At 47.7% G+C, this 26,496-nt stretch overlaps 1 protein-coding gene across 1 annotated transcript in view; it reads left to right on the forward strand.

Moving 5' to 3' along the window:
* The window catches only part of Pcbp3 (poly(rC) binding protein 3), a 198,428-nt gene that overhangs the window by 138,857 nt on the left and 33,075 nt on the right, over positions 1-26,496 (forward strand). Inside the window, exons 4-5 of the mRNA XM_052163404.1 lie at positions 24,617-24,771; positions 25,945-25,968. Coding sequence (XP_052019364.1) covers positions 24,617-24,771; positions 25,945-25,968 — 179 coding nt within the window. The remainder of the gene's footprint in view (positions 1-24,616; positions 24,772-25,944; positions 25,969-26,496) is intronic.

Below are 26,496 nucleotides of genomic sequence, written 5' to 3' on the forward strand. Positions count from 1 at the left end.
CTCTAGGACTTGCTGTGCCCTGTGTGAAGGTTCATGGTCTTTCCCAGGCACACATTCCCTGAATGAATGAATGAATGAATGAATGAATGAATGAATGGCTGTTCAGGGAGTACCAGCACGTCCAAGTGCTGGCATTACAGGCATGCATACCTGACATGATTTATGTATTTTTGACCCAGAAATTATATGCTATAAATAATACATGGCAGAGAGATGACAAGACAAAGGGGGGGGGCCTTTCCCAGGACTAGGTAAGTCATAATCCACATAAATCTACCACTTACAGTTCTAAGGTCTGGGAGCCTAGGATGAAGGTGTCAGGCAGTCTGTTCCTGTCTGGTAAGGATGCAGCTGCTTCCACTGTGGAGTTTCCTTGACCTCTGCATCCTTTGGAGAGGCAAATACTGTGTTTTCATGTGACAGGAGGACCATTTTGCAAAGAGGGCAGAACTGCTCTTCCTGAGTCTTGTGTGAGGCACTATTGAGTTCTATAGGTTATGATTAAGACCCCCAATACTGGCACAGAGATTGGTCTCTCCAGCTTTCTTGGTTTTGTTTTTTTTTAAGGCAGACTCTCACTATATATTTCTGGCTGACCTGGGACTTGGTGTAGACCAGGCTAGCCTTGAACTTCCAGAGATCTGGCTGTCTTTGCTTTCTTCTGAGTGCTGGATTTAAGGTGTGTATCACCACACCTAGCCCGAAGATTGATTTTCAATATACATATTTGAGAGGAAACACCTGCCCCAATAGTATTACAACTTTGATCAATATGCCAACTCAAAATATCTGGCACATTCAATGATTATAGATTTTTTATAGTTCTACACACCAAAACAAAATCCAGTAACGGAAATCTTACTTTTACAGTAAAATATCAGAATTTTGGTACTATTACTAAAGCCTAAATATACTAGTATAGGGAAGAATTTACTGTGTAATACTAATGCAAAAAGGAAGCCAGATGTGTGCAGTTTGCTCCAGTTCTGTTTAAAAGATACAGCGATGGAGCCTAGACAGCTCGCCTCCCTACACTGCAGATCCTAGGCGGTGACCTTTCTGGGGAGCACTCAGTTGCATTAGTTCTCTATAGTGGATATCCATTGGTTGTATTGTTTGCTTGGGGAGGCACTGCAGAGCCGCTAGCATTTTCTATGCTCACAGTGACCAGCTCCTTCCACTGTGCAGTCTGCCTTCTGTAGACGTACACCGCAGCTCCTGGCCTTGTTCTTATATACGCTTGCCGTGCTTGGGTTGTTACCTCCTCTGATCTTACATAAGTGGCTGGGATAAAATTAACATCTCAATATCAAATAGCATGGGATAGCCACTCTCTCCTGCTTGATAGGAGAACTGCTCACTTGGATGGTGGCCAGTGTGCATGCTTCCCTCCATTTAGATCTCAGGTACTTGAGCCTAGAGGTCCTGACTCGGTCCCTGCATCCATCGTATCACAGCCCACATCTGGACCATCTTAAATGACTTAGCGCAATCCTCCAGTTCTGAGTGTGTGCATAGGCTTGCTTCTCAGGGCTGACTACAATTAATTAAAAATACGGAAGGCAAGAATTTCCAGTCTATGTCATTTTGGATACAGAATCCTGGTGAGGAATTTTCTATGAACTCGCAAGTGTCTCCAGTCAACCCAAGGTAACCCCATAGTCAGTGGCTAGGGACCCGCCTCTGCCCAGGCTGTACATGGAGGGCCAGCACAATGACAATGTCTGATGTGAGAAGCTGTGTCTGGATTAATGCTAGCCAGTCCCCCCTCCCCATTTCAGGCTGAGCTGCTATGCGTATGTCCTGCAGGCACAGTGGCTTGTTCAGTCCTGTTGGGAGCAGAAGCCATTGAAATGACAGCACGAGTGCTGGGTGCCCCTCCAAGGGCATGAGGGGAGCGGGGCGAAAAGTGGGTCACATGTGCCTGGGCGATGTCACGCGGCTCCCACCCCAGGCCAATGGGATGGGTGGCCTCTTTCGGTTGAGAACAAAACATCACCCTAATTTTTCTCTGGTATTTCATCTCTTCTCTAAACGAGGAGAGTAACCATCTGTCTGGTTCCCACATCCATCTTGATCCTCTTGACCCCACAGGGCTGCTTTGTTCTGAGGTAAGGGGATTCTGTGGGCTTGGGTGAGCGGTCAACGGAGCAGGACAGGTGGCTAAGAGCGACTAAGTCCTGGCTCAGATCTTCAGGTGGTGTGGCGGAGCTGCCGAGGCCACATATGTGGTGCGTTGGGAGAAGGTACCAAAGGGCTACCATAATGGAGCGCAGAGGGCTGCGGGGCAGTGAGGAGAGGGGCGGGCTTGACCGTGCCAGTGGCTTCAGACAGTTAGTGTTGGGTCCTCTGCTTCCAGAGGCGGGTTTGTAGGGAGGACCAATGCCATTCTAATGACCTTTACTATTGAGATGACATTAGTTACAAAAACAAAAATAATAAGCATACAGTCGTACAGATATTTTGTCGATCATAAATGCCAGCTGTGGAAGGGAATATAATCTTTACCCTTGGCCACATGAGCAGCCTTGGGAACAAAGACCCGACGCTCTCTGGCTCAACGAGCTCCTTCGGTCTTGTCTTTGTTGGAGACTTAAGCCTCGGAAGTTACTCAGAAAGTTATTTGCTTCCGCAGGTAAGAGCACTGTGAAGTCCAAATATCAAAAGGCTGATGCACACATATTATTAATAAATGGAATATGATTGTGGAGTTTAACATTTATATTGAGCAATTACTAATTATCTTATTGCAGGCAGGTCATACATGATCCCCACATGGTTAGGCATGCATGAGTGTGTAATAGTTTTTAAATCTTGGCAAAAATTAATATGTATTTTACAGCTTATTAATAACAAAATCTCACATTTTTACCTGTCTTATAAATGAGCTCACGTGCGCTCAGGATGTTCCAGTGCGTGTGTTTGACAAGCAAGTTGTAGCATGTATGTGTTTCCCAGATCTGGCTATTCCTGCCATATTCAGACACAGGGAAATACTTTCAGAAATAGTGTACCAGAATAAGAATTGTAACAATTTAATGTGAGTATGTTCCACTGGGAAAAGTTTTTTTCCTTTCAGATGAAATTTGTGCTTATTGTAGTTCTCCAGGGAACACGGGTGTGTGGCCAGCATTGTAGGGATACGCACAAGCACTTTGAGTTTTACACTGTTGTCTGTCTCTATTGTGTGGCACAGCAGCTGTGCAAAGCTCACAAGGACTCCCCTGTACTGTCAACCTGCAGGCTCGTGTTGATATTCTAAAGCTGTGGTTCCCAGCCTGTGAATCGAGACCCAGCGGGGGGGGGGGAGGGTCTCATATCAGATATCCTGCGTATCAGATATTTACATTAGGATTTACAACAGTAGCAAAAATGTAGTTGTGAATTAGCAACAAAATAATTTTATGTCTGGGGGATCACCACAACGTGAGGAACTTTTTAAAGTGTCGCAGCATTAGGGAGGTTGAGAACGGTTTTTTTAAAGAATATTTAACTATTTTTCAATCTTGAAAAAGCAAAGAGTTGTGTTTGTTTGTTTGGGTTTTTCCTTTGTTTGACTAAGACAAAGTAAAAATGTGTGACATTCTCCATAGTTGTGGCTGTTAATCTGACACCTGGAGAAAGCCCCATACACGGATGCAGTTTTAACATCCTCTCTTTCTTTGTGCCTCCCATGTGTAACATGTAGCCCAGAAACTAGGCCTTTAATATGAGCACTCATCTATAGCATGTGAAGACAGAGGTGGACAGCTGTGACACCTGCACATGTTCATGTGACATCTGGAATTATAATGTTCACTATCATTTCATACCGGGTGAGGGCTGCTGCCTCTGGAAATGTACGCACCTGTGGGGTCTGGATATGCTTTAAGACCCTTATTTTGCAGTGCCCATTAGGAAAGATATACAAATATGCTATGCAGAAGCGATAGAACCATATCCTGTGGTGCCGTGCAGAGAGCCCCAGGACAGGCTATAGTGCCTGCCTGTGTGCCTGTCCTCCCCGCCCCTCCTGTCCACACTACCCTCATCATACTCATGGTATTGAGCTGTGGTCGATGTGGGACTTGAAGGGCCACCTGTGGAGTTGGGTCTACTAGTGTCTGAACCAAGTCATTATCCCATATTCTGTGTTTGAGAGGGATGTGATATTTCAGTAGACAGCTGGGCTCTGATCATAGGCCAGAAGCCTCAACAAAGCATTCTTCCCCTGGGCAAAGAAACCTGGGGAGGATTTGGAGTGGGGAGCACTGCACAGCCAGAGCCACCTGATGAGACATATCTACCCTGATGGAATAAAGCTTCAGAAGGTAGGGAACTCAGAGGACTAATGTCTCAGTATTGAGAGTTGGGGTCAGGAGGTTCCCCAAAAGTGCATGCTTCTGGTGCCTGCCAAGTATCTCCACCCCAATGTTGTGATTAGTAACAGGTGAAAATGTCTGTCACTTGACAGCATCATGGCCTTGTGAAGCAGCCTGGGACAAGGGTTCAACTGGTCACATAAATTGGGGTTCATGATAGTGTTTAGGTCCCCGAAATGGGCAGAGCTGGGCCCATTCTCTGAAGGCCTGCACTGACTGATTTCTGCTTGCTGCTTTAGACCCCTTAGGGACAGATTGGGAGAATGCTTCTTACCCATGATGAGGTTGTAGGTCTTCTTCCATAGAACCTTGCGCACCTTTCAGCAACTCCCCCACCCCATAATTATGGTTTCTGCATTACATCCTGGTTCCTTTGGTTGTCTAGGTGTCTCTGCATCCCCACCATCCCCTAATGACTCTGCAGAAGCTGATACCCCACTTCCCCTCAGATCAGTGGAGTTAGAGTTTCTGGAGCCGGGGAGGACAGGCCTCCCAGGGACCATATGTAACAGTCACTCTGGGTCTGAGAGCCCGGGTACGTCAGCTGGAGTTGGGTGCAGAGGGTCTGCCCAAGTGCCAGGTCTGGGAGAGCAGAGGATGCTGCCGGTATTTCCATGGTCAGGTACAAGCAGACCATCCCGCGGGGCCATCGGGACCGAGTCCCATTGCTTCAGTTGTACAACCAGAACTTTATGTAAGAAAGGACACAGGTTGCCCCATCTGCACCTGTGCAGGGCTCAGAGGCTTGTAGAGATCAGAAACCCGCACGCTAGAACGGAAGGAAAGTTATAGCATAAGCCCAAGGCCAGTGCTGGAAAGGAGCAGAAAAGATGAGGCAGAAGCTGTGCCCCTCCTGACTCAGGGGCCTCCACTGGGGTGGGGGGTGGGGTCTAGAGAGGTGAGGAGACTCTGTGAGGTCTCTAGCCACATGGTCTTACTGAACTAAGGGCAAAGTGGAGGACTATATAGGACAGCCTAGATGCAAACTCTTCCACTCCAGGGTGCTGGGCTTTGAAAGCTGCCTGCTCCCTCTCGTCCTTCGCAGAGGCACACCCATTGTAAGCTGCTGGTATGGGATATGGGTGTTACAACACTGTGGGGAACAGAAGGAGAGAGAAGCCTGTATAAGAACATGCTATCAGGACTGGTGTGTGTACATGTGTGAGCGCGTTCCGTAAAGTACTCAGTCCCCAGAACCCACATTAAAAAGCCAGGCATAAATACTCTAATACTGAAGGAGATAAGACAGGTGGACCCCTGGGAACTCGCTGGCCGGCCAGTAAGTGGCGAGTCTCCAACAGACAAAGACGGCTGCACATGGGAACATCTGAAGTTGTCCTTGGGCTTCCACAGGGGTGCTATGAGCACACATGCATGTCCATGTATGTATGCATGTGTGTGTGACATGCCACCAGGAAAATAATCAAAATGTCACATAGGAATAAAGAGCAGAGTCAGGTGAGAATGTCTAGTTTTGTTTTCCTATACTCAAAATGACACTTAGCTCAGTAAGAATGAATAAGTTAGTCAATAAGTGCTATTGGGCCGATTAGAAATCTACCTTCTAAAGTACTAAATTTCAAACTCTACACAAATTTGGGGATGGAATAATGAACTACGGGCAGAGAAATTTTATGTTTACTGTATGTCCTTTTGAAGAGGCATTACAGGCGACCCCTTGCCCCCAGAAGCCACGATTGCGAGGTGGCACGCAGGGACTTGTCAGCCAGCTTGTCATTTTGGTAGCATTTCAGAATGCAGTCATGCTACAGCAAAGCACAGAACCATAAGCGGGCAGCCCTGAGCGCCAGCGTCAGGATGGCAGCCTGTCCGCATGCCCTGAGCGCCAGCGTCAGGATGGCAGCCTGTCCGCATGCCCTGCGCGCCAGCGTCAGGATGGCAGCCTGTCCGCATGCCCTGCGCGCCAGCGTCAGGATGGCAGCCTGTCCGCATGCCCTGCGCGCCAGCGTCAGGATGGCAGCCTGTCCGCATGCCCTGCGCGCCAGCGTCAGGATGGCAGCCTGTCCGCATGCCCTGCGGTCTTGCTCAGGTGCCAACTGCACTGCTCTATAGAGCACAGCTGGTCAAGCCTGCCAGCGTGTTAGCTTAGATACCACAGCTTCGGTCCTATAGATTTTGCTGCAAGCCAAGTCTTTGATTAAACCATATTGTGCAGAGATAGCCATGTCTGGAATGTAAAATAAATAGGGACTGGAGAGATGGTTCAGTGGTTGAGAGCACTGACTGCTATTCCAGAGGTCCTGAGTTCAATTCCCAGCAACCACATGGTGGCTCACAGCCATCTGTAATGGGATCTGATGTCCTCTTCTGGTGTGCCTAAGGATAGGGACAGTGTACTCACATACATAAAATAAATCTTAAAAGAAAAAAAGGCAAAGTAAACATAAGGAAGACCTTTAATTCTCACCATCAGGACATGTGAAACTTGGGTGAAGTGAGTTCTGACGTGGCCCCATGCACACTCAGCCTGCAGGCACAGTGGCTGCCTTCTCTGGCCCAAACAAGGAGTGGCAGATGCTGTCAGTAGGAGACACAGCAACCGGTGGTGGTGGTGGTGGTGGTGGGGTGGTGGTGGTGGTGGTGGTGGTGATGGTGGTGGTGGTGGTGGTGGTGGTGGTGGTGGTGGTGGGGTGGTGGTGGTGATGGTGGTGGTGGTGGTGGTGGTGGTGGTGGTGGTGATGGTGGTGGTGGTGGTGGTGGTGGTGGTGGTGGTGGTGGTAGTGGTGGTGGTGGTGGTGGTGGTGGTGGTGGTGATAGTGGTGGTGGTGATGGTGGTGGTGGTGGTGGTGGTGGTGGTGGTGGTGATGGTGGTGGTGGTGGTGGTGGTGGTGATGGTGGTGGTGGTGGTGGTGGTGCTGATGCTGTGGAGTTCTGGCTTGCAATAAGATCTGTACTGACCGACACACATGCCTGTTACACAGCAGCATGGGCGGGTCTGAGTGTCAAAAGGCCAGGCCTGGAAGGGGACAGGGAATACTGCAGAATATACCGCAGTGCTGTGTGGGAGCCATCGGTAGCTGCCTGGAAATACCTCACTTTGGATGTGAATATTCTAGGTCACAAATTAGTTTTGTATGGTGAGTTCTGTGTGACATTTGAGCTATTCTGCTTCATATCTGTGCTGTGATTGTGTCTGCGCCTAAAGTGTATGTTCCAAGCATGTATATAGTGTTGTACTTGTGCAAGGCAGGCCTAGGCAAGGCCCAGCAATTGAGACATGTGATGTGTGGCTAGCTGGGTAATTCTGCTGACATTTCCGTCCTCTCAAGAAGCTCCTGCTCTGGACAACTAGAAAAGTGTGTTTGGGCTTCAGACACCATTGTTGGATAGCAGCCTGTTGGGTATCAGGAACGATATCAGCCCAACAATGGACTTACGGGTACATAGCTGTAACACCCCGATGTATGCCTGCACTGTTGGACACTGCTTCTGACTGGTCCTTGGGACCCCATCCAGTGAACAATTCCTAGTGTCCAAAGACCTTGGGCCCATGGCATTTGGAAGAAAAGGACAGGCCTGGAAGTGAACCAGAGTTGATGCCAGCACTCTCGGTGCCTCCTCACTCCTGGTGGGGACCACATGGTGACTCCTTTAGAGCTTACCCTGTAACACTCGTATTTAGCAGCCTCCACGACGACACAGCTCCTTCTCATGGAATTCGGTAGTTTCAACTTTAAGAACCCAGGTACCTAGCTTAGGGCTTTGAACCTTATTTTTGCTTATGCAGGGTTTAAGTTCCAAAATCTACATTTATATTTTGTCAAGTGACTATAGAGTTTAATTTTCATCTCCACATCTTTTTCTTTGTCTGTCACATACACTGACATTTAAAAAAAAAAATCAAGCCAAATGCATCTGAAATAAATTAAAGCAGCAGCAGTGAGTGAGGCTTTGGGGATTAGGCCATGAGCGGATTGAAGCCGGAGCACCTCTGGGGTACTGCTGTCCTGGGGATTAAATCTAATCCTGAGTTGCCTGCGGGAAGCTGGGAGCGGGGCAGCTCAGTGCTGTCACGAGGCATGGAGGCTGAATCCTTGAGCTGCCTTTGCACAGCTCCCTACTGAGTCAGCCCAGCCTGGACATTGCCAGAGCCCAGCAGATGCCCCAAGGCACACATGGACAGGTGACTCCTCCCGGATACCGATGTCTGTGCACATGCACCCGGGTCCTTGACAACCATGAGACTTGGCTGCAGGACTGCAAGTGGGAGGCAGGGGTCTTAGGGACTTTGTGACTGTAACCTCTGGCTCACGAGTCTCAAGCCTGGATTTCAGTGGCCCTCAGGGGCCTGCATCACCTTCAGTGAGACCATTTCTAGATCAGTGCCGCCAAGAGGCCAGCCATCGGCTTGCTGGGGCTTAGAGCCTTATAATTTGATCCTGTATAATAGTTTTTAGTCACGCTCTATGCTTCGGTTTTCTCTTTAATTTTTTTTGTACTTGTTTTGTTGCTTCAGCTTTGTCTAAATTTCCTTTTACATTTTATTTCTCCAATGTGTTCTCTTGCATTTTTCTTTTCCTTTACAGTATCTTTTCTGTGCATCACTCTTATTTCTATTCCCTTTACATTTTTACTCCTGTTCACCGTTTCTATTTGTAATCTTTTCAGTCTTTCATCCTTCTCTTTTTAAAAAAAAATCATTTAGAAAGATTCTCAATAGTGTCAGCTCTATGTTTTCTGCTTTATTTTCTCTGAACTAATATGTGTTTTGCAGAACAACAGCAGCAATGTTACTGTCCAGACCTTGTGACACAGAGATGACCTAGCAAGCCAATTTAGCTTGTTTTTTTTTCTATCAGGGTTAATCATACTCAATGATTTTCGTCTGTGTTGATGAATGCTGTTTCTAAAATCATTGATGGCTGCCCCCCAGGGCCTTGTGGTGAACAGCCCCTGAGGGAAGCTGGAGCTCTGCTCTTCTCGAGCTCCACTTTGACCTCCATGGCGATCGCTGCCATCTTGGTGCCTGCTGTCCATGGGCCTGCAGCCTGAGGACAACCGGCCTGCGGGAAGCCCTGGCCTACAGTGTTAATTGCCTTCCTCGTGAGGCAGATGGCCCTGTGCCAGGCCACTGTCAGGTGTGTCACCACACCGCCCTCCACGGACAAGCTTCCTTTGTCCTTGTCCTCATCCATGCATTAAATAGGCAGTGACCTGTCAGCATCTTTTCCCACTGTGCCCTCCCATGAGACTGAGATATGTCTTAGGACAGAAAAATCGGCCTCTTGGCACCTACAGCACTCTTCACATTCTGTGAAGAAGCTTTCTAGGCAGGGGCTCAAGAAAGTCTGCATTGCATGGCGCTTGTGGTTCTGAGGCAGGCAGGACATCCCGTCTCTGGACTTGGGACAGTGTCACATGTGACTGCCCTGTCCTATCATGCCTCCTGTAGACAAAAGCTCCTCGACTAGGAAGATGACCCTCTTCTTAGTAGAGCCAGCAGCAGGTCACCACGAGGCAGAATGAGTGTTCCTCAGTTCTTGCTGGACCACTTGGGCATGAAGTGCACCATCGTCAGAGGCTTTTCCCGACTTCCGTTTAGTAGTTGTGGGGGAGGCAGCACATCCAGGCTGGGATTTAACAGAGGAAAGAAGCTCCTTCTTCCATGTGGTCCCCTGACGCTGTTTCCTTCAGGAAAGGCAGCCATTTTTCTTGCCACAAGGATAGCATTGGAAATGGCAGGGACCCAGAGGCCATTTTGGAACAGAACTCTTGTGACATTCTGAGAGCAGGATCTGAGATTCCCTTCCTGTGACACCACATTAAGGAAGCGAGCCCACAGCAATGGGCACAAGGGACATTTGTCTCATCAGGCAGCCGCGAGATGGCCCAGCAGCCTCATGTCACCTCTAACGCACCTCGTGCCTAACTTAGCACATCCCTTGGGTCTCAAAGGAGTCAGTGAGGGGCAGGGATAACGGAGGGGGTCTCTCATCCTCGGTGGCCCAGTCCAGAGATCCCACAAGCTGCCGTGGCCCTTCCCATAGCCCTCCCTTCCATGGCTGGTTAGGATTTGTTTTTCCTTACAAGTCTCGTTTCCCGCTTCTCACGCAGGCAGCATCTTCCCCTTCCTTAGATACATTCTGGAAAGCTTCCTTGATTGCTACACTCATACGACCTGTGCTCCTTTGCTTGGATAGTAGCCAGAATTCAGAGTTCTTGGTGTTTATTGCCCACCACCAGTAAAAAATAATAATATGGACACAGATGGGAAGCCAGGCACGTGTGTGGTGCAGGCCATTTGTGCGTTAGTGAATTATCTTCACCCAACTTACACGCGCTTGCAGCTGTTCCCTCTGCTTTGCGCTCATCAGCAACACTGTGAATTATATTAAGTGCTTTTCCATTATCTGTGTGGGAGCGCCACTCTACACCAGATGAGTGTCCTGTCCTAGTACCCACTTCCTGTCTGTGTCACTTTTCTTCCTCACCCAGGTGTGGTGGGGACAGTGCCCCAGCACACAGCAAACATCTGTCAGTGTTAGACATTGCTTACTAAAGTTTGTGTGGCTACTGAGTTTCTTCTGGATTTGGTCACCTGAGCAGAAAACCTGATCTTCTATTGCCTATCTACCCTAAGAATAAACTTTACAAAAGCATTGTATAGCATTAATGTACTTATATACTGCTAAGCCTACATATTATCACTTAGTTTATTTTTTTAAGATTTATTTATTATCTGTAAGTACACTGTAGGTGTCTTCAGACACTCCAGAAGAGGGCATCAAATCTTGTTACAGATGGTTGTGAGCCACCATGTGATTGCTGGGATTTGAACTCAGGACCTTCAGAATAACAGTCGATGCTGCTCTTAACTGCTGAGCCATCTCTCCAGCCCTATCACTTAAACTATCAGTTATCATTTCTGATAATGCAGATATTTACAACTCCTAACAGTAGCAAAATTACAGTTATGAAGTAGCAACAAAAATAATGTTATGGTTGCGGATCAACATTAGGAACAGTGTTAAAGGGTCACAGCATTAGGGAGATTGAGAACCCCTGGGCTAGGCAGAGCCTGGGATTGGATCTTAGCTGACAGGCATAGTTCGTTTCATGTTCTCCAGCGTCTTTCCCAAGGGAACACGCACTGGTAATGCAGTAAGGAAGGAAGGAACATCCTGGATGAACTGCTGCTCTCCAGGTCTTCCTGTTAAGATTTTAGTTTACTAATTTATTTATGGATACATATATGTCGGTGCTCATGTGCTGTAGCACACGTGGCGTCCCTGTTCTCTCTTTGTATCATGAGGGTCCCCAGGACCTTAAACCTGCTAAGCCGTTTTCTAGTCCGTCTGATAAGATTTTGTTGTAGTATAGTCATCCTGGTGCCTGACATGGTGACTTTAAATTGCGCTTCCTCTTAACTGTTGAAGCTAACCGACTTTAGAGAAACAGCCATCCCTCTACATCCCCTGGGGCATTGGTCCCAGATCTACCCCACAACTCCTCACACATGTCCCACAATTCCCCAGATGCTCAAGTCAGATGGTGTAGTAAGTATTTGATGGAACTTACGTCTTTCTATGTGCTTTAAATTATATCTAGGTAACTTAGAATACCTAGTGCAATATAAATTCTCTGCACACAGCTGCCATAGTATGTTACTGAAGAAGAAGTACCATTAAGGAAAAAAAAAAGTTCTGTCCACTATTCAGTATAGACAGAGTCCTTTTCTGTTTGTTGTTGAATCTGAAAGACACAGACACAGAAGGCCAACAACACTAGTCTTATGGACAGCCTCTTCATGCTGTGCTTGTTCAAGGCTCCTGCCCTTCTCCATGCGCAGCATAGAGATGTTCCTTGCTTTGGAGGCCTTGGGAGTGAAGGCACATGCAGCACACATCCGCCTGGGGGCTGCTTCTCTCCCTGTTGACAGTGTCTGTGGACAGAGACTCTTGATTCTAATGTGGTTCATCATCTCAGTCTTTGTCTTGGCCACAAGTAGCCTTTTAGGTCCTAGGCAGTGGTTCTCAACCTTCCTAAAGCTACAACCCTTTAATACAGTTCCTCCTGTTGTGGTTACACCCAACCATATTTTGTTGTTGTTTCATAACTGCAATTTTGGCACTATTGCGAATTGTAGTGTAAATATCTGTGCGTTCTGATGGTTGTACGTGACCCCTGTGAATGGGTCATTGAACCCTCAGGTTGTGAAGCACTTGTCTAAGGAGTCCTTTTCCTTACTTCATACAGTGTGGTGTCCAAGGCGTCCGGTTGATGTTTTCTGTTGGAACCGCTGGGTTGGCCTGAGGGTAGGCTCTGCATGGAGTGCTCAGGCCCCAGCTTCCTACTTGCCTGTTCAGCTGGCTGACTGCTACATCCTGAAAGTCCATCCCTGCGTGCCAGATGCTGAGTACCGCTTTCTGTCTCTTACATCCTCCGTCTCTTCATCTCTCCTCACATCTCACGCGGATATGCAGCTGTGGCTTTGTGTGCAGAATCCTAAACAGAGAGTCTTCCCAGCTTCTCCTTCCCAGCATCTGTTCCAGATGGCAGCATCACAGTGCTGCCCTGGACAGCGAGCTGCGGGGGCAGGGCTGGAGTCACGGGGTTCATGCTGCATTGTGGATGCTCTCCATGGGATGTTCTCCTGCTACTGCTCTTGACCCCATGAATTTTTCAAATGTGAAATGAATTTGCCTCTAGAATTGACTCTATAGATGCGGTTAAAAGAATTAATGTTCTTGGCTCTAATTATTTGAGTATGGGGTCTGCTTTTCTATGTAGAAATTCCTCACATCACTTTTTTAGGGTTATTCCCCAACTCTGAACTTTTTTTTTTAATTCTTCCAAATGGTATCTTTTTAAACATTTAAATTTTAACACATGTGGTATAAACATGGGTTAGCTTAGCCACTCTGATAAAATCCCTTAGGACTGTCATCTGTCATTCCTATGCCCTCCTGTCCTCTGTTGGAGTTTCCCACCATGTCTGTAGTGGAAAGGAGCATCCACTAATATCCTGGAGGGCTGCTCACGTGTTACATGTCTGGACATGTGGCCCTCAAACAGGAAGTTATTAGAAAGCTGAAAGGACCACCCAAGTCCAAGATAAGAGCTCAGCCACTTCCAAAGTAGCCCATTATACACAAGTTGCCAACTCAGTACTTAACTAGAACTTCCAACCAGGTTTGGAGATGTCTCAGGCTCCCCTGTTGAAAGCTATATCTAACCCTAGCTGCCCCTGGGCTCTGATTGGCTGACCTCCCTGCTCTGCAGGCCTTGGTCCGTTTCAGTGCTCTCTGAAATCGTCGGCTATGTCCTTAAGCGGTTATATGTTCCAGATTGCAGTAACCTGCAGATCAGACTAGAAGACGTGAGGTCTTTACTGTTGCATGGTGGGTGGTCTCCATGGGCTTTGGCTGCTTCTGTTCCACAGTGCTTAGCCCAGCATGGCCCCTCCTGCTCCCAGCTTCATTGTGTACAGATGACATCTAGCAGTGGGCCTTTACCATTCAAATGCTTGTCCTGGATGGCTTCAAGGACCAGCCCTGGCTAGGGCATGTCTGCCCCATCCTCTCATTTTCCCAGGGATGCTGGAGCCATAGGAAGTTCTTTCTACTTTCTGTAGAGTGTGGACTTTGACCTTTTTCTTCTAGAGCTTTGGCCTATAGGAAGCATGTAGGACACAGATTTTTGCAAGACATGACAGGGATCCAGTGTTGATTTTGAACAATGATTGTTTTAAGCTGTCCTAGCCCCAAGTCTGAATTCTCCACCAAACTGTGCTCCACTTATAATTATAGCTGTATCCACCCACCCTTCATGCCTGGTCCCTGGTGAGCACTTAGATGAGTGATATGGAATGTTCCAGAATCTCTTTGTCGTGGGCCTATGGAAGGCCCCAGTATGGTTGGGTTCCTGCTTTAACCAGAGGGTCTGGGAGAGATGAGGAGCATGCAGAGAAGCTGCTGCCTGGGGTGCAGGACACAGTGGGGGACAGGGCTTTGCCACACCCCAAATGCCAGATACAGCTCTGTGTCTATAATGTCGGAGAATTCAACTCGACTCTTACGCTATCTGCACATTAAAGATATCAGTATTTTTAAAATGAAGACATTTGAAAGAGATGTGTGTGCTGATGTGGGTTTTATATTGGTGATTATTGTTGTTGTTGTTGTTGTTGTTATTATACTAGGACTTTGAACTGTAAGCAGCACTCATTGAAACCTGGCCCATTGCTCGAAAGAGAAGAAAGCACCACAGGTTCCAGAACAGGCGCATGAATAGCCCTCAGAGCAAGGCAGAAGGGCTGAACTCACTGCTCCTAACCTCGTCCCTTTTTGTCCTGACACTTGAGTGACAACTGAACAGGCTATTTAGGATGTTCTCTGAAAATCAAGGTTGTATAAATCCCGAACCTCTTTCTAATGCTAACTGTGACTGGCAAGAGCATTAAATTGCAGAAATCTCCCTTGGCCTGGATGGCCTCAAGGACCTACATACATTGTGAGTCTCTCAAGGAGAATGAAGCAGCTAATCAGCTTTGTCGGCGTCTGCTGCCATGGCCTCATGCAGCCTGATGTGGGCAGTGAGCTGTTAAACAGAATAAATCAAATGTGTTTGCTTTTCCCCGTCCCGCACCCCTCCTAGACAGCTGAGGCCCTGGGTGCAGCCTGGGCAGAGCACAGAGAATGAGAGCAGGCCGGAGCCGCTGGCCTCGCGAGGCAGCTCTCACCATGGTCGCATGGCCACAGAGGTGTGCTGCTGGTGCTCCGCATCGCTGTCTTGGTGAGAGTTCTTATCATGAGGGACTCAGGGAGGCTGCACCCACTGTGGAAGTGATGGCTACTGTAAGAGCCAGGATGCCTGTTATCTATTTCTGTGTTTTCCCCAAAGTCTGCTTTCCTTCTGAGAAAAATCTTGCCATCAGGACATTTACAATGCTAAGGTCTCGTTCCTCCAGTCTGAAGTGTAGGTTCATTTTTGAGCTGTATGGAAATAGTGTGTAATCGGCCTACTAGTGGTGAAGAGCCTGGCCTGGAGTCTGCCTGCTGTCTAACTTCCTAGGACCTCCTTGCTCCCTGTAAAGCAGAGGTGAGCCCTTGAGCAAGGGCAGGAGGTGTGTCTACAGAGAGGACAGGAGATGTCCAAGATGTCCAAGACAGCTTGACACCAAGAACCCTTGGCTGCTAGCTCAACAGTCTCCCAGCAGTACAGCCGCCCAGCTGCACAGTCCTCCAGCTGCACAGACCCCCAGCTGCACAGTCCCCCAGCAGTACAGTCCCCCAGCAGTACAGCCGCCCAGCAGTACAGTCCCCCAGCTGCCCAGTCCCCCAGCTGTATAGTCGCCCAGCAGTACAGCCACCCAGCAGTACAGTCCCCCAGCCATACAGCCCCCCAGCAGTACAGCCACCCAGCAGTACAGTCCCCCAGCTGCACAGTCCCCCAGCTGCACAGTCCCCCAGAAGTACAGCCGCCCAGCAGTACAGCCGCTCAGCAGTACAGTCCCCCAGCTGTACAGTCCCCCAGCCGTACAGCCCCCAAGCCGTACAGTCCCCCAGCAGTACAGCCACCCAGCAGTACAGTCCCCCAGCTGCACAGTCCCCCAGCTGCACAGTCCCCCAGCTGCACAATCCACCAGCTGCACAGTCCCCCAGCTGCACAGTCCCCCAGCTGTACAGTCCCCCAGCTGTACAGCCGCCCAGCTGCACAGTCCCCCAGCTGCACAGTCCCCCAGCTGCACAGTCCCCCAGCACTTCTTGCTAGAGCAGCATCTTCTTTACTATCATTTGTTGGCTTGAGTGCTATTTGAAAGAATGATAAGGCAATTTGGTTTTTCAGATTTTACTATAGTATTTCTGGTTATAAACCGATTTTTGCCATTTTAATCAGTATAAAAATTAAAGGAAGGTTTGAACTCTAGTCAAAATGTAGCACAATCTACTTTTTCCTTCCTGACCTACTGTGCCTTCTGGGAAGAATGTGTAGATCAGCTTCTGAGGAACTGTGATGTCAGAGACAGACCAGGAATAAAACTAGAACTCAGCTACCAGGTTCCAGCCTGGGCACAGGGGCAGCTCTGCCTAAAGGTCAGAGACCACACTGCACTTGGATCTGAGCAGCAGTGCGGGAGCCCCATGAGGACGCAGTGGAGAGACTCCACTATTTGTCTTCCTTTTCTTTCCTTTTTTTAAATTCTACATAGGTTGTCCAAGGTCCATGGCTGGTAGGTCTAAACATAGAGGAAGGCGAGAGGAAGGACCATGTCCAGGGTGTGAGGGCTTTGACCTCTTCTCTCTGCTTCTCTCAGCTCATCCTGGCCCTGGAGGCACACTTGGTGGCCGGCAAGATAAGACTCTGGCTCTTTACCAGGAGGTATTGGGCTCTCCCAGAGGATGAACTTGAGAAAGTGATCTCTTACTTAATGTGTGTAACTCCCAGGATGAGTGTGGGTGGAACTGGTGGCACGCAGCACAGCAAAACCTTTGACAAAAATAACTACGGGAGTGACCCTTCCCCCACTGCTGCTATAGTCTGTTGTGCTGTGTGTGCTGGACACTTGACAGCACATGTCGGCACAACGGAATGTCACTGCCTTGACATTGGGACTGTAACACACAGGAGGCCCTGGGCCTGGCCACCCAGAACAACCCCCTAAGGTTTGTGCAACATTTACAGTCATATGATAGTGCGCGGAGGGTTCACAGGCAACATTAAAACAAACAAAAAACAAACAAAAAACCAACTATCTCGACCTATGGAGGGAGAAATGATTGGCAGATACCGCCCAAGGATAGCCTCATGACAGATTGACCAGAGACTTCAGGTACTAGGAGCCAGAACTCACCTTTTTGAAATAAATATTAAGGCAAAACATCCCACAGGGAATACAAGGTATAAAAAGTAAACATATTAGAACTGAAAAATCTAGTAACCAAAGTCATGTATTGTGTGGACTCAGTAACAGAATAGAAGTAACAGGGACCAGTCTATGATGTGGAGACAAATGAACACCAGCAAACCAGACTGATGGATAGAAAACAGATGGGAGAAACTGACCAGAGTCTGAGACGATGGAACAATACAAAGGATATGCATAGCTTGCTGAGCGTGGGGGTTATTCACTTAGTAGCTTGTAGTCTGTGCAGTATGCTAATGTTCTAAGGCCTCCTCATTTTAAATAATTGAAATTGTATGAAATTTGCTTTCTAGCCAGAATGGAATTAAAATGTTTGTCAGCATCCAGATACTTGAAAAATCAAAGTACTACCTCTACATAATGTTATGGTCAAAGAAGTATCAAAGGAAATTGATAGTATGGACAATAAAAAAATAATATATTAAAGTTTTTTTCAGCATGTATTCCAATAAATCTAGGCTCTAGAAAAGGTGAGGACTGCTTCACTGGGAAAGAAAGGTCGGACAGTCCTGAGTTTCCAGCTGGGAAATTTAAAGCCAGAGCAACCAAGCAGAAGGAAGGAAATGATAAGATAGAGCAGGAAGCTAATGAAGTCAGAGACAAAACCAAGGTATTCCCAATAGAGCAGCTCAAACAAGCGGGAAAAAGCCGTCTTTGCATTCAAGAGCTTGACAGATTCCTGTAGCGTTTTATTTTAGGGGTTAGGTTCATGACAGTTTTCCTGGCCCTGTTTATTAGCCTTGGGAAGACCCTCTCCCTTCTGCTGCATGCCTTCTCCTCTTTCTGAAAATGGCGGCTTGAGTTGGGAGAAAGGTCACTTGGAGGCATGTGGCAGAGGTCCAGATGTTCTGCCAAGACTTCCCTGGGCCTCTCGTGGAAGCGTGACTGGGACATCAGGGTTCTGACTGTACATGCTTTATCCTGCTGTGGTTGAGACTGTCTCCCACAGAGCTCCAACACTTCAAGTCTGTGGTTCCTCACTGTACCTTGACCCCAGCAAAGAGAGACCCCATTGTCAGAGAGTAGATGAAGCAATGAACAGGTGAATGCCCAGGGGAGCCATGTAGACATAGTTGTGATAATTGGCTCACTACCTCATGGGTACCAAAATCCAGCGTCGAGTTTCTTCTATAAAATAGTACAGTATCACATTTACTATATGCAGCTTCTTCTATATATTTTTCCTCTGGTGAGTCACAATACAAGGGTACAGTGCAAATGTTATATAGTTTTTATGTCATAACACTTGGAGAAAAATGACAAAAATACCTGTATGTGTTCAAGACAGGTAAAACTGTTACGTGGAAATGTTCCAGCTATGTGCTACAGAGACTGAGACTCTCTGAGCAGCAAAGTCCAGCAGGATGTGGACACAGTATGCTGCTAGACATGTGGCAGATTCAAGTCTCACCTTGGGGAACCCTTTGGGAACTTCCTAGAATGAGAGGTTTCAAATAGCAGTTGGTTAAATCCAAGGATATAGGTATAGGGGGCCATATGTAATCTTGAATGTGTCTCAAGAGCAGAAATCATTAAGTGAAATGATCTGATTTCACAGTGCTCTTTGAAGCCACAGAAATTGAGTTGGGTTCAGTATTCATGGTATGTATACTGTTCCTTAATGTGTTCCTTAAATGTGCTGAGCTCCTTTGGGCCAGGAGTAGGATTAGGTGGTGAATGAAGGTGGCTGCTGACATCTGGGTATGGTTTCAGTGATTCTCTCGAAGGCCTGGATGTTGTTGGAAACTTGGTCCTCAGTGGATTGATGTTGAGGTGATGAGATCTGTAGTAGGTAGAGCTTAGTGCAAGGCAGTTGGGTTATGAGGTGCCAGCACTAGCAGGGACTGATGTCTGTCCTCCAGAGTTAAGTCTCTGAGAGCAGGTTGTGAAGGGAGGCTATCCCGTGTTCTCAGCCGACTTTGCATGTGGCTATTTCCCCCTTCTGCCATATTTTGAGGCAGCCAGAGGCCTGCCTCACCAGGATGCCAACTTTTTTTCTGTTTGGCACTTCCAGCCATCAGCATCAGGAGCCGGTAAGGCTCTTCTCCTTTATAAAGTACCAGCTCTGTATTGTGTTACAGCAACACAAACCAGACTAACACAGAGAGCATGAGCTCTCTGCCTGCACAGAGAAGAAGTGCACATGGTGGGGCTAACAGTGTGCTCTGGTGATGGTAACAGGCCCAGGTAAAATGGAGTGCTGAGAGTGCCCTTCTGCAGCCATCCCTGAGACACACGTAGAGAACCTAGGTTGAGTTGCATAGAGGTGGGAAGAGACAAGAGAGTTCCAGGAAGAGGAGGGTGTGGCCTTTCCTGGAGTACTAAGGGTATCAAGCTTTACACGCCCCACCTTGGGTTTCAAGGCAAGAGTAGTGGGAACACACGAGTATCTAGGCCCAGTCACAAAGGATCAAGTTTGGCCTTTGGTAGTTGTCCTTAAGGATGTTTCCTATATCTGCATATGGCGTTTTCGTTTTAAAACACCTTCTATGGATTCTGAAATGTGCTAAAGGCTTCTCTTCTTACATTGGTGTGACTGTGACTTTCTTCTGTTAATCTGGTGGGTTATGCTGGTTGATTTCCAGATCCTGTCATCACTGGAAGACTGGTTACCATGCATAACTGTTTTCATATGTTGCCAAGCCCTGCCTATCAATGTTCTGTGTGTATAAAATGACTCAGTCAAGCAAATAAATATAGTCATCACCTCATAGACTTACCATGTTGGGGGTGAGTTCATTCACTACAAGCCAGTGTTTTCAAGAGTATAAAATTGTGAACTCTAGTGACCATGCCATAGGATACACGATTGGCAGGCAGTTCTCCTCTCTAACTGAAACTTTCCACACGTTAACTGCAATGTCCCAATCCCCCCACTCCTCTCTTCTATCCTCTGTGTCTCAGTTCAACTTTAAGATTTCACATTTAAGTGAGTTTGTGCAGTTGATTTCACTTTATACAATGCCATGCAGGTTCATCCATGTTGGACTGAATGATATGATTGTTTTATGGCAGATTAGCATTCTATTGTGTAAATGTACAATCCTTTTCTTATTAATCAGGAGACATTGAACACTTAGATCGATTCCATGTCTTGTGCTGTGAATAGTTCTGCAGTGCATATGGCGGTGCAGATGTCTCTGACATATTAATTTCATCTCCTTTAGATCTGTGTTCAAGAGTGGAATTTCTAAGAATTTCTGTATTGTTCTTTATAATGGTAGAACTAATTACAGTTCTACCAGCTGCATACAGAGTGCCCCTTTCTTCCTTTTTAACAGTATTTAGTCTCTTGATGACAGCACCCAGGATGCAGGTCGAGGTGGTATCTCCCTGTGGTTTGCCCTTGCAGGTCTCCGACTCTCATTTTCCTTCTGTTGAGAAATGTGTACTGAAGTTCCTGCCATCCTAGCCTTCCCTATCTTATTATAAGATGTCCTGTCTAGTTTAGCTGTCAGCCTGCATCAGAGGTTTGGTCTGTAGCTATTCCCTTCCCTGCTAATTGTTTCCCTTGCTGGGCAGAAGCTTTTTACTCTGATTGAATCCTGTTATCTGTTTTTGCTTTTGTTTCCTATACTTTAGGGAATTTTCTTTTAAAAAATCATTGCCAAAACCAATGCGACAGAGTTTTTCCTAGTGGTTTTATAATTTCAGATCTTTCACCCATTGTTTTTGGTATGTATGTATGCATGCATGCATGTAACGTGTAATATACATATGATGTGTGTATATATAAAATACATATATAACACATATATACATGTACAACATAGCATATATTATATATGTATATATGTGTATAACATATGCTATATATACATATGCTGTGTATATATACAATATATATAATATGTATATACCATGTGTATATATGTGTATACACTTATATGTATATACACGTGTATATGTATATATATGTATATATGTGTTATATATATAAATACACACAGATATAAGAATCCAATTTTACTCCTCAGCATATGGACACTCAGTTTTCCCAACACCTACTCATTGAAGCAACCATCGCTTTCCTCTAGTCAGTCTCCTGTCTCCAGCAAAGGGACAGATGTTTTAGTCATTTTTAAAATTATACCATTTGCCTTTTATTATTGAGCTGTTAGGGCTCAAGCCTGCCATTTCATTTTTAGTTTTCTGATTATTTTCTCATTTATGTGACTTTCAGGATTTCCTCCTGCCTTCCTGGGAGTTAAGCTTTTTTAAAAATTCCATTTTGACTGGTTAATAATTTAGGACATCATTTTATCAGTTTGAAGGGAAGGTAGAAAATTGCCCTTCCTTTGCCCTGCCCCAAGAGATATGATTCATATCAGACAGTTCAGTCATTTTTACTTAAGTCATTAGAAATAATTTTAGAAGTGAGAGAACAGAGGCCTATGGTATTTACCCTCACTTAAAAGTGCTCTTTTTAAAATTATGATTATCAGCACATATTAATTATACAAACTAGTGTGGCATTCCCTGTGGTGAGTCCATATGAGTGTGTGTATATAGATCCTGTCTGTCTCCCTTCTTCCCACTCGACATATTTTACCTGCCGTATTTACTAGCCTCTCCTCCTCCTGCCCGTCCCTCCATGTGCTCCTGGAGTAGAGCACAGCTCCAGAGGTTTCTTAGTTTCCCCTCACCCTGGAGTTTCCTCTTCTCCTCAACTCCCCAAAAGCCTACTTGCCTGGACCCTGCAGTTCTTATCTGGCAGCCTTTTCCTTCCCGACAGTTTCATCTCAGCCCTGCCTGGCTCCAGTCCCTGACAGGTAGGCCATGACCTGCCCATCTCTGCTGTTCCATGGTCTAGACCCCTGTTCCATCATTGACGGTTTACGTCTGCCATGCCCTTTCTTTATATCTTTTATTAATTTGGTAAGGGTTTGGTTTCTCTGCAGAACCAATGTCTTCTTGTTGAACAGAACATATCCCTAGGTTAAAGAGATGGTTCTCAGGTAAGAGTGCTTACAATGGAAGCATGAAGATCTGAGATTAGACAGCAGCACCAGCAGAAGCTGGATATGGCCCCATGTTCCCTGTAAACCTAGCCATGTGGGCGGTGGAGAGAGATGGGTCTCCACAGCTTGCTGACCACCTGCCTAGCTAAAGATCACAAGGGAATAAGGTCCACAGTGATAGAAAGAATCGCCAGTGTCCTCTCTGCAGTCTGTGTATGCACAGTGCATTCACACACCACCACACAAAGAATAGTCCTAGTCATTCAAAGGAGTATTTTTAAGATGGTTGCTGTACAGATGTCAGCTAATATCAATGTCTCTGTCAGCTTAGGATTGGCATCTACACTTTGCCCTTCATCCACTTTGAAATCTCTGTAGGTCTTGGCATGACAGGTAATTTTCTGTTGAAACCAGAACATTTAGACATTAGAGGCTAAAGCTCCGGACCTTGTTGAACCCCTTTTCAGCTTGTGGGTCTATACTGCTGAGCCGGAACTCTGTCCCTCTCTGGCTCTGTAAGACAACACGGTCCCTTACCATTCTCCACAGCCTGCACTGCTACCGTGAGCCAGGACTTGTAGCCCTGGGTTTGGAGCCTGATGAAGGCAGGAAGTGCCCGAAGCTTAGCCCTGCTTTGAGGAGAGTTTGGCTGGACTCAGTGATGCTGCTTCAAGGTGTGGCTGCGTCTACTGCCTCCGACAAATCCTCTGACTGAGAAAGCAGACCTCTTATCTCTTGTGGCTTATCTCTTCCTGTCAGCAGCCCTAGATAGATGCTTTTCTATATCCAAGTCTGAGAGACTCAGACAATCTCACCTGTTCTATAGGACAGCTCCTCAGTCCCAATCTACAGAGCGCGGTTGTTTTGTGCCGCCCCCTCTGTGTGTGCCTCTGCGTGGGTATGTCTGTGTCTGTCTAATCCTCTGATGCAGAGAGGCACTGGCCCAAGTGACTGATCACTCCTGACAGCCTGGAGCCGAAAGCACCGGGGGCAGGCGCTGACCTACTTTCTCCTTCCTGGGCTGGAAACATTTATATAACAGACAGCCACAGGGCCTTCCTGTCCCCATGATGGGTAGGAGATGCCCCAGACTAGCCCCAGTGTGATCCAGTTTATGGCCCTCGAAAACCAACCCTAGCAGAAACAGGGCTTCCTGTAAAAGAGGACTTGGCTTGGTTTATCACAGGATGTCTGCATAGACATGCATTATTTGGTGTCACTTGAGTCTCCTGGGCCAGATGCTTGTTTCCTGCTGAGATCCTTCTGTCTGAGCTAGCTGGGGTCCAGCAGTCCTTGGGGTCTATGCAAATGCCGTGCTCAGCAGAACTTCCCATCTGCCTGTGCTTTTTGCACAAAGCAGTGAGCAACCACATAAGATAGCACTCTTCCAGAGAGCTGCCCAGCCTAGCCCATAGAGCCGAGCTCCTACATTCCTCGTCTGTCTTGTCTTCTCATGCTTGCCAGCTCCAGAGTATCTCCTGAGAATGGCCACTCCACACACACACACACACACACACACACACACACACACACACACGCAAGCACGCACGCACGCCTGAAGCCACTCCCCCTCCATGCACTCCCCCAGCCTCCACTGCCATCTTCTAGACGTCCTTAGTGTAGCTCGCCTGGCTAGCATTGCTGGCATTTCCCTGGTGGGAGTGAGCCATCCTCTTTCTTGCTTGCTGCCCCATGAGGTACTGGCCCAGAGCCCGTGGAGAACTCAGTGAGGAGAGCTGTTCATCAGGAAGCCCTGATTCCAGGCTACCCACATTGGTACAGAGTCATCGTGTCACTTTCCACAAGCATTCTCCTGTCGCTGTAATCTCTGCCTGCAGAGAATAACTGACAGCCTACTTTAGCCCTGTAAATCTAACCATTAGTGGTTGTGCATAGACCAGCACTGTGCAGGGAGAACATCTTAGCTTTAGCGGGTGAACTGGAACCAGAGGCTGAAGTCATATTAGGGAAGGCTACCAGTAACGGGGCATAAAGGGCTATGGGAATAGGAGCCTTTCTAGATGGCTGATGGCAAAATCAGGCCCTCAAGGGGGCAGGTCATGCTTACCTAGAGTCTGCTCCCTGCTGTGGCAGGAAGTAGACAGAAGAAACTGTAGAAGAAAGGAGGCTCACCAGGCTGGGTAGCCTAGCCTAGCCCTGGCTTCCCCTAGAACCTCTTGAGCTGTCTAGCTTCTAAGTGGGGCATCCTTTATGGTGGAGGAAACTGAGTCTAGAGGGCTTAAGTGATCTGCCTAGGGTCACACAGTAAGGACCCAACTCTGTGCCTCTGCTCCTATGGTGGTGACAGGCATACCCACTCGCCTGGAGGCTGAGTCCCTGGAGGCCAGAACATGGTTCTAGGTCCAAAGAAGAGTACCCGTGGTCACAACTGTGCCTTCTTGTTCCAGGTGACGCCATCTGGGCCCCATCCATCCTTCCTCACAGTACCCTCAGCACCTTAAGCCACCACCCTGAGCTACATTTTGGAGGGAAGATGGAATCTAAGGTCTCAGAAGGTGGCCTGAACGTAACCCTGACCATCCGCCTACTGATGCACGGAAAGGTGATGTGGGCTGAGATCGGGAGAAAGCGGGGTATGGGGATCTGCTCCATGATTCTCTGTAGGCTGCAAAGCTACTACTGCACACACATCCCAAATGATGTGTCTGTCTAGACTACTCTTCCTAGAGCTACTCAAGACTGGTGACCTAACCGTGTACCTTGATACCCCACTGCCTGACCGCTATAGGTGGGCGCTGTCCTGATAGCCAGGAGTCACACTGCCCTGCCTGGCCCCACCACCTTAGCCTGGTGCCCTGTTCTTTCTTCCTCTACCCTGAGAAATCTAGCTTCTGGCTTGTGTGTAATATTTTCTGCCGTGGCTGGCCACTAGAACAACAGTTCTGGAATATCCAGCTTCCCAGAAAGTGTGTCACCTTGCTGCCACACACTCCTTTCCATCCCTTCTCATAGCAGGGCCCCACATGGGATTCCCTCTAGATCAGCCCATGGTTGCTATGATCGGAGCACTGCACGCCACCGTTCCTCCTCGTTTCCCAAGCCCATGCTTTTTGCCCTCCGTGTGGATCAACAGCAGCTCTGGCATTCTGAGGGCTTGGGTAGAGTGAGAAAAGCGGGTCAGACTTTGAAAGAGGTTAATTTTCCATGGCAGGAAGTCAGGTGGCCCTGCCCCGAGCAACAGACCATGGTGGAAGTTCCCAAGGCCTGTCCTGTGGGCTGGGGCAGGCTGGGGCCACCAATCCAGGTGATCATATACCCCACAGGCATTGACGTCCAAATGCAGAATGGTGGTGGCTATGCCAGGGGCGTCTCCATGTGTCCTACCTCATAAATGAAGGTGACAGTGCTGTGTTCTTAGGCAGGGGCATTGTTTCCTGTCCGTTTGTAGCAGGATCTTCTTGAGGCCTTAAGTGCAGGGCTGACTCACTCTCCTTATTTATCTCGAGAGCATCTGACTGTCTGCCTTGTTCCCAGGCGGTTAGCTGACCGAGCTGGGCAGCCCAACACAGACACTTCTTCTGCATGAGAGTTTTCGTTCTCCCATGCGGCAGGCATATGGCTTAGTGCTCTGGGATACACAAGGCCCTGGCTACACCCCCAACACTGTAAAAGCTTAAATTCTCCCTTGTGCCAGAGACACCATCGACCTGAAGCATCAACCCCAGAGGGCCTTGTGACATCATTTTTCTGTAATTTTTTTCTTTTTTCCCTACAGGAAGTTGGAAGCATCATTGGGAAGGTAATTATTGAGTGAATTATGCCTATCTTGGTTCTCTATAAGCTGACAGACAGTGACAGCAGTAGCCCCTGGTGCTGACTAGCCCCAGCAGTTCCATAGGCCCTCACAAGCACATCCTAGAGGAAGTCAGAATCCCAGGGAGCACTGCCCGGGCAGCCCTATCCATGCCCCTTCCTTGCTTAACCTGCTGTACTGTGAGTCTTGTTGGCTCTGAGTGAGCCTTGTACAGTCTTCCTCAGCTCTGGTGGGCCCAGCTGGTCACTTGAAAGCTTCCTCTTACCGCCTCGGGGCCTGGTGCCTCTGGGTTTCAGACCTGGGAAGCATTATTGTCCTTGTACCCCTCTTTATACAACTAAAGCAAAAGATGCTTCCGGGGGTGGGGGAGTGCAGGGAGACCAAAAGCCCGCCGTGTGAACGAGGAGAGGCTGCCCTCCTGGATGCTATATCTTGGTTATCTCATAACCCTGAACTTTATAGTAGGGGAGCTCCTAACTGCTCAATGTCCCAACTCCTTCTGAACCTTTCCTT

Source organism: Apodemus sylvaticus, chromosome 19, assembly GCF_947179515.1.
Source record: "Apodemus sylvaticus chromosome 19, mApoSyl1.1, whole genome shotgun sequence".
NCBI lineage: Eukaryota > Metazoa > Chordata > Mammalia > Rodentia > Muridae > Apodemus > Apodemus sylvaticus.